At 34.8% G+C, this 9022-nt stretch overlaps 1 protein-coding gene across 1 annotated transcript in view; it reads right to left on the bottom strand.

Moving 5' to 3' along the window:
- Window positions 1–9022, bottom strand: part of LOC107661342 (bone morphogenetic protein 1-like) — a 92527-nt gene that overhangs the window by 48840 nt on the left and 34665 nt on the right. Inside the window, exon 4 of the mRNA XM_016450866.1 lies at window positions 6242–6359. Within this exon, the coding sequence (XP_016306352.1) occupies window positions 6242–6359 (118 nt within the window). The remainder of the gene's footprint in view (window positions 1–6241; window positions 6360–9022) is intronic.

Genomic DNA, 9022 nt, shown 5'->3' with positions numbered 1-9022 from the left:
TAGTATTATTATTTTTATTTTATAAAAGACACTCCAACAATGTGCTTAAAATATTTACTATATTATAGAGGGTAAAACACTATTAAAAATGACATTTTTTGGCTATATCATTTGTAAATTTGTGAATTCCTAAAGTCAGAGACAAAAAAATATTAAATATAATATTTATCATAAAGAAAATGAAACATGTCAGTAAATATAAATCTAAAATACCACACTAAATATAAACTAAATATTTTTAGGACCGTTCATATTTTTTCATTATTTTCATGACAATTAAGCACATTTCCCATTAAAAATTACTGTAAAACAACAACAACAATTGATATCTTTCAACAAACTTTGCATAAATTAAATTTAGTAAAACAAGGAATACTACAATGTATAAATATATGGATCAAAGACGAAAAAGGGTTTAAGCATAAAACAATACTGCTTTAAATTGTTGTTTTTCCAAAAAAAGAAAAAACATTTTTTTTAAGTTTTCTGTTTAATGTAATTGTATTTTTGTTTTTGTTTTTCTGAGCAAAAAAATAAATATCATACATTTCCCCCTTATTTACAGAAGAGACCCACTAAAATGTCATTCAGTGTAACAATCTTGTCAGGCATATTTACAACAAAAATCAATTTATGACATATTACAAAACTAATTACTTTCACCCTAAATACAAATTAGTTGTTATTTTTACATTTTTTAAATTTGCCACTATCTTTTTCAAAACTTTTTTATGGGTTTTGCCCATTTGTCAGTAAGAATGTTTTACTCACTTAAAACTTAATATGCTCACTTATTCTTTTATATATTCTAATATGTACAGGTCAGAATAAGCATGTTGTTTGAATTTTTACATAACTGTAAGTATTACACTGAATGACAATGTAACATTATTTCAACCAAATTTTGACATTTTATTCTCCAAAAACGTATTTGAAACCTTAAAAGTAGACACTTTACTTGCATTTAATGTGTGGACATAAAATCACTTTAGTAAATTTCTTTTGATGCGGACATCTTAACGTCTTTGACCCATATACATTTTTCACATTATACTAATAAAATAAGCCTTAATTTCTTTATCCAGAATATAATTGACTTTTCCCCTTTTAAATTAGTTTGAAACATTCTTCTTATCTTGCATCATGTAATATGTTTATGTCTCCTCTCAACAACACACAAGCAAGCGAAGTCACAAACTGAAACAGAACACAACGTGAACTCGAACAAAATGTCACGCATCGTTTGTTTTGTAAGTTTGCTTAGAGCTACGTGTTGCAAAATCCAGAGAGAAACAGGGGAGTCTGTGCGCGGAGTCACAGCGGTGAGACACACACCAACACACAATCAAACGATCCCTTTCTCAAAGCGCTGGGAAATGTGGGAGAAAACTGCTGATCTGCGCACACACACATACGAAGCCACATGTGCAGCCTGTGTGGGTGCAAAAGATCAGTCTTTAATTACGGAGCAGCCAGCGGCTCGCTCCAGAAACTCTGCCTTGAACTTTGCACAGAATGACAGGAATCGCCTGAACACACACACTCACACACACACAGGGGCTCATCAAAGCATGGGTTGCCCATTGGCAAATACTGTTGCATGTAAAGGGGAAAAATCTTAATGTTTCATCTCACACACACACACTGTTTGTGTGCCCATCATGGCCTGCAGTGGGACATAAAGGCCCCCTGTACTTCCACACAGAACCGAAATGCCTGGCAAAGCCTGCGCAGCGCTATATTTTCTGAAGTTTCCCCTCGCTGCCCGACCGCAACGGCACGTCTGCTTAAACAGTGAGAAAGCAAACAGTCTGTTACATTTGTCTCTGTCAGTATGACTTTCTTTCTTCGTTTGTAAACAAGTTCATGGAGAAAATCGTTGGTTTGGTTTTGTGTTCGTCTCGCTTATAAATTTAGGCAGTATGAGACATTGTATGCTCTGGATAATTTCCCAAAGGAAACTTTCATCGCTCAGATCGACAGACGTTATTTATTGCTCTTTAATAGACATTTCACTTCAGGGATCAGCTTTGTTTCTCTGAAAATTCATTTGGAGCAATAAATTGAGCCAGTGTAGAGCCAGTCGTTTATTATTATTACATCTCAGACTAACAGAATATGAATGGCACAGCTCTGATCGTCTGTTTTTGAAAGATGATGAAACTGTCATAATAATATCATCTTGTATCATTTTGAATACATCAGCATTATTCTCACGTTATAATAGCAGTACTATAATTACTTTAGTTTATACTTTCTGTTATTTTAGTACATCAAGATAAGCTACATGAAAAAGCTAATTTTGCTTAGACAACTAGCTAAAGTAAAGTTAAAGTTTTTTATATATTTTATTGTATTTCAGTTAACGTTTCATTTTTAGTAATACAAATATTTATTAATATTAATATTTTAGCTTTAGTGTACTATATTAACCCTGCATAGTAGTGTTTTGTTTTGTGTTTGTTCTGTGAGAAAGCAAAATTATCAATATAAATGTGGAAGTAAAACCTGATTGCAGAATTTAGTATTTTAGTGAATTTGAGCAAATTTAGAGACATTGTTGATATTTCTTCAAAAACTCTTTAGAAACATGAGCTTACATTTTTGTAAAATTAATAAAGTTAATAAAGTTTTTTTTTTTCTTTTTTTGCCCTCTATAAAGTTAAAAGTTTTTTTTTATTTTTTGCCCTCTATAAAGTTTATAAAATTAAACCATAGACAAATTACATAAAAAATTACAAATTAAGAAGTTGTTATATATATTAACAACTTCTTCATTTGTAATTTTTTATGTAATTTGTCTATGGTTTAATTTTATAAAGTTTATAGAGGGCAAAAAAGAAAAAAAAAACTATTAATTTGTTTATCAACTATCCAATCAATTCAATTCAATTCAAGTTCATTTGTATAGCGCTTTTCACGATACCAATCGTTGCAAAGCAACTTTACAGAAAATGTTAAGTTTCTACAATATAGTTAGGAGTAGGTTAATAGCGGAGACTATGGCAGAAATTTACAGTAAGAATCATGCAGTTAGTTACAAATTGCACGTAATCAAACAGACGGTGAACACTATTAACTGCAATGATTAAACGTTGCGATTAAGTAAGTAGTTTTATATGTTCCAGGGTTAGCAATCAGTGGATTTTGTTTCTTTCTATTGGGGAAGTATGTTTCTTTTTTTTGAGATTAGGACATTAAATTAGAAGCTTCAGTAATCTCAGTCTATACTTTTCATGATTTAAAAAAAAAAAAAAAAAAAGTCAACTACAACACATGCAACAAAATCCCACCTTGCCACCCCCTGGGTATCCTTGCCATAATAACAATGTTAAATGAAGTACGGGATCTACTTTTAAGGTAACAGATTGTGTAAGTTTACCCTTTAAACAATATTTTATTTCTTCAGTGTGCAAGTTGTAGCTTTTTTAACTGTTTGTTAGTATAATTGTTATTCAAGAAGTCATATTCTACACTTCTGTCATTTTTTGGCCGATTATACATAAGTATATAATCAAGGTTTCCTGCATCAAAAATGTTTTGTTTTACATGACCCTCCAACCCTCTCTCCGCACCTCAGAAATTAACAGGCTTTTTGATACTAAGATTTTCATATGGAAGCAACTTTATAAATGACCAATAATCATACATATGTATAAACATATTGTATAATAATTCGTCCTAACAGGCCGAGATGCTGAACACTGAATATGTGTTGATATTCAAACGCAGATGTTCAAACGACACATCTTTCTCTAAATGTTGCGTGTGGTCTGTGGAGGATCTTTGAGTAGTGAACGTTCATCAACCGCGCATTTCAAAAGAGCAAAATAAATTCTGTTTTCCAGAAGACAGAAGCAGGGGACTGATTTGTCTCCAACGGATGTGACCGTCAAGCTGGGCTCTGAACTTCTGCCACGCCACTGAAGCATCTACGGGGAGCCATTGTGCACGACTAAAACATACATGTTCAGGCGACAGTCCCGTGGCGAACAGTGTGACACAAACGGCTGGTATTTCCTCAGCGAAGCATAGAGAAATTGCAAGGTCAAGACACGAGAGCCCACACACACATAAACACACAAATCCGGATCGGATGGAAAACCACTTGAGCGATAAATCAGGAAGAGACTGAAAAGAAAGAAGAGTGAAAGAAAAGCACACGCTCCACATGAGCGAGAGAAGCGAGCTTGATTCCTTCCTGGAAGAGTCAAAGGTTTCGTCCTCCTGCTGCAGAAACTCTCTCTCACTTTAACACACCGACACATACACACCCCTGTGAAGCTCGCACATATCCGCTAACATGCACACTTAACCAGTTTTGGGGAGTAATGGCGTTATTTAATTACAAAATAAATGTAACTAGTCCATTACAGTTACTGAGAACAAATGTGTAATTAAATTATAGTTACTTATAAAAATGTTAACGATTACAAAAGGGGTTACATCTGAATATTTTATGCAAAAAGCTAGGATATGTTGAATAATATTATTTTTATTGTTTTGCCTTATTGTTTTGATGTGCACAATGCCTCCCCCCATTTAAAGGCTGTTTAGTTAAAGGGTTAGATCACCCAAAAATGAAAATCAGCCCATGTTTTACTCACCCTCAGGGCATCCTAGGTGTATATGACTTTCTTCTTTCATATGAATCCAGTCGGAGTTATATTAAAAATTATCCTTGCTCTTCCAAGCGTTAGAATGGGAGTAGGCGGATGTTTTTTTTCAACAGTCGAAAAGATGTCAAATAAAGTGCGCGCATCCATAATAAAACGTGCCTCACACGGCTCCGGGGCATGAATAAAGGCCTCCTGTAACGAATGCATGCATTTTTGTAAGAAAAATATCCATATTTATAATGTTATAAATACTTTTTTCTCACTTCTGCTAACTGTCATACGTGGAAGCTGTTCTGGCGGATGACGTAGGCGTAGCGTAAGCGCCGGTGATTAGTGACGAACGCAGAAGTGCAGCAGAGAGACAGCAAAACAAAACGCCGGTCACAAATTAGAAGTACAAATAACGTTGGAGGATTTCGATATAAGCCAAGAGGAGACTGGTTGTCCTTTGATAAAGTATCAGGAAACTTTGCTTCCTTTGCTCCTGTAAACAAACTCGTGAGACTAGGATATCTCAGAGGCGCGTGTGCGATGCATACGTCCTACGTCATCCGCCAGAACAACTTGCACGTATGACTGTTAGAGGAAGTGAGAGAAAAGTGTTTAAAGCGTTTTAAATATGATTTTTTTTTTTTGCTACAGGAAGCCTTTATTCAGGCCCCGGAGCTGTGTGAGGCACATTTGATTACGGATGCGCGCGTTTTATTTGACGTCTTCTGGACTGTTGAAAAAAATAAACACCCGCCTACTCCCATTCTAACGTTTGGAAGAGCAAGGATAATTTTTAATATAACTCCCATTGGATTTGTCTGAAAGAATAAAGTCATATACACCTAGGATGCGTTGAGGGTGAGTAAAACATGGGCTAATTAAAGCAATAAGCCCCAAAAAGCCGTGGTTTACAGTGAATTTATAACAGCTAAGGGGCGTTGTTAGGCACAACGTGAAGTGGAGTGTCTAAAACCCCCTTAAGCTGTTATAAATTCACTGTAAACCACAGCTTCACGGGGCTTATTGCTTTTATAAAACGGTTATTCCATATACGTAGTAAGGTTTCACAAAATAAAACAGAGCAAATAAAGTGTAATGATATTAATAAAAACAGTATTCTTCCACCAAACAATGTAGTTCCTCAGAAACGGTTGTGGTTGCAACAAAGTGGTTGCCGAGCAACACACAGAAGTAAACAAAGGTGTATGTTTGTAGAGTAATTTACAACAGCTTCGAGCACGGCTCAACCAATCAGAATCAAGGACCGGAACTATCCATTTCATCGTTTAATTTTTGGGTGAACTAACCCTTTAAGCGATGCTATTGTGATGCTTTTGATTGATTTTCTTGTTTGAATTTGCAGTGCACGTAATTAGTGTTGAGTACTACTGTAAGGTTATCCCTGGATAGTTTAAATGTTTGAAAATGATTGAAAACATTAGAAAAGTGAGAACGTTAGACATTTTTTTTTCGAAATTTAGAAAAGTAATCAAAAAGTAACCAGATGCAATCAGTTACATTGCTTTAAAAAATAAATTGAAATCGTTACGTGACATTACATTTTGAATAGGGTAACTTATAATCCGTAACCTATTACATATCCAAAGTAACCTTCCCAACACTGCACTTACCCACACGGCCGGTAGGTGAAGACGATGTAGCTCTCTTCTGTTGTTCTCTCGATGAACGTCACACATGTGTGTTTTTCCCAGTGTCTCATGGCCTGTCTGAATATGGCTCTCTGGCTACCTGTACAACACACACGGGACTAGCAGTGAGCAGGGCAACCAAACTTTAAGGTACGGAGACATTTCTGTGATTTCTTGTGGACAAAAACGAACACTATCTGTTGTCAATAGTGTAGAGATTATATAAATCAGAGCTCAGATAGTTGTCACTTTCAAACCAAGCAGTTTTCTATTGGTCAACGCAGCAAATTTGCATGACGACTTGAACCTGTTGCGAAATATCAATCCCACGCAGAATTCCCAATTCATGTGGATTCATATGAAAGTGACGCAATTTTCGCCAACAAAAAAATCACCAAACAACAGCAAATCTGTCCAGACCTTTAGTTCACAGTATAAGTAATTTTAATGCTTTCCCTGCCATTGATGGAATACTCCAGCTTTCTGTGTTTTCACTGTTATACGCTAGGAGGTGCTATTACACATCTTCTGAAAGAATACTGAATCCATGGATCAAAACATGGCGAAGAAGTAGAAACAAGCAATGGCATATGTAAGCAGATGCATATGTAAAATACCGTGCTCAAACAAACAGCATATAAATCAAAATGGCCAAATGTTACCGAATGAAATATTGATCCAGAAAATGGTATAGAGCCGTGAAAGCTTTCAGGTGTTGATGGAAGTGATCTACTCCATATATGTTCTGATTATCGTTCTGAATCTGATCCGGACATAGTCTTTGTTCAAAATGTTGATTTTTTTTTAATCAAATGTTCACACATTCAAATGTTGATAAAAAAGAATGCATGAAGCTTGAATAAAACTTTATTTGTTTGTTTTGTTTAAAGCAGAGGCTCAGTTCTTTCTTTTGACATATTGCATGCTCCGATATTTATACAACAAAGTATAGTCCCATGAATTTTTTGTGAAAATTGTCAAAAATGCTGCCGGTAACTGGCAACTTTTTTTCTAAAAAATGCTGGCGGGGAAAGAGTTAAATAACAATATTGTAATAATACATGTCATAATATTGTGTTTTTCTTCGCAAAGTCAACCAAACAAATATTTCACATACAAATCACCTGCATTCAAAGTCTAACTGAAACCTGGTAAGTATGAGTAATTTTATACAGCAATTTTATAACAATTAATATTGTGGTTTTCATTGCTAAATCAACCAAAAATGTTTCATATACAAATCACATAGACTGAAAACTTTACTTAAACATGGAAAATAAACACAACATTTTAGAATTCATTTAAAACAAACTATGAATAAAATGTCAAAAAAAACAAAAAAAAACTGTAGGTCACTAATGAAATAAGTCATTTGATATAGTGCATCATTTGGGATGCAGCTATTGACATCATGTGATTCATCATGTGACGGTCAGATGTTCTTGACTCCATTGAAGCACAAGATGTTCTTTGGATCATTATCAAATCATGCTGGAGAAAATAATCATCAGGTTTTGCAAATCAAACTTGCACATTTTATGTCTTCAAATAGTTTTGATTGAATTGAGAGTAGTGCTGTCAAACGATTAATCATGATTAATCGCATCCAAAATAAAAGTTTTTGTTTGCATAATATATGTATGCATGCTATGTATATTTATTATGTATATATAAATACACACACATGCATGTATATATTTAAAAAAAATAGGTTGTTTATATATTAAATATATTTATTTATAATATAAATAGACATGTATATACATGTAAATATTTTCAAAATATACACTGTGTGTGTGTGTATTTATATATACTTTTATAATGTGTATTTTTTATATATATATATATATATTATTTTGTATGTGATTAATTGCGATTAATCTTTTGACAGCACTAATTGAGAGTAATTAAAATGTAAATAAATATTTAAACATTCACTAACGTTGTGTACAGTTTTTGTTTTGTTTTGTCCTGGCTCTTTTGCTGCCTTATGCAAGACAACACATGACTTAAAAGGTTAGTTCACCCAAAAATGAAAATTAGCTTGTGTTTTACTTACCCTCGAAGTGTCCTAGGTGTATATGACTTTCTTCTTTCAAACGAATCCAGTCGGAGTTATATTAAAAATGGTCTTTGATATTTCAAGCTCTATCATTGCAGTCAGCGGGTGTTGCAGTTGAACAGTCCACAAGTCGTCAAATAAAGCACGCACATTCATAATAAAACGTGCCGCAGACGGCTCCGTGGGGTGAATAAAGGCCCCCTGTAGCGAATCCATGTGTTTTTGTAAGAAGAAAATGTATTTCAAACGTAATAAACACTTTTCTCTCACTTCTGCTGACTGTCATACACTGAAGCCGTTCCGGCAGATGACGCAGCACGTATGCGCAGCGCGCGTGCCTCTGAGATATGCTAGTCTAGCGCGTTTGTTTATAGGAGCAAAGGAAGCAAAGTTTCCTTACTTTAGCAAAGGAAAACCAGTCTCTTCTTGGTTTATATCTAAATCCTCCGACATTTTTCTTTGCAAATCCTCGGTTTGTACTTCTAATTCATGACCGGCGTTTTGTTTTGTTCTCTCTCCGCGCTCGTCACTAATCACACAACACCGATGTCCTACGCCATCCGCCGGAACTGCTTCCACGTATGACAGGTAGTGGAAGTGATAGAAAAGTGTTTATTATGGTTGAAATATGGATATTTTTTGCATGGATTCGCTACAGGAGGCCCGAGCTGTTCCGAGGACCGCTCCCAGGGAGGCATGCC

Source organism: Sinocyclocheilus anshuiensis, unplaced genomic scaffold, assembly GCF_001515605.1.
Source record: "Sinocyclocheilus anshuiensis isolate Anshui unplaced genomic scaffold, SAMN03320099.WGS_v1.1 scaffold703, whole genome shotgun sequence".
Taxonomy (NCBI): domain Eukaryota; kingdom Metazoa; phylum Chordata; class Actinopteri; order Cypriniformes; family Cyprinidae; genus Sinocyclocheilus; species Sinocyclocheilus anshuiensis.
Note: the sequence above shows the minus strand (reverse complement) of the source record. Positions and strands in the feature narration are given on the sequence as shown.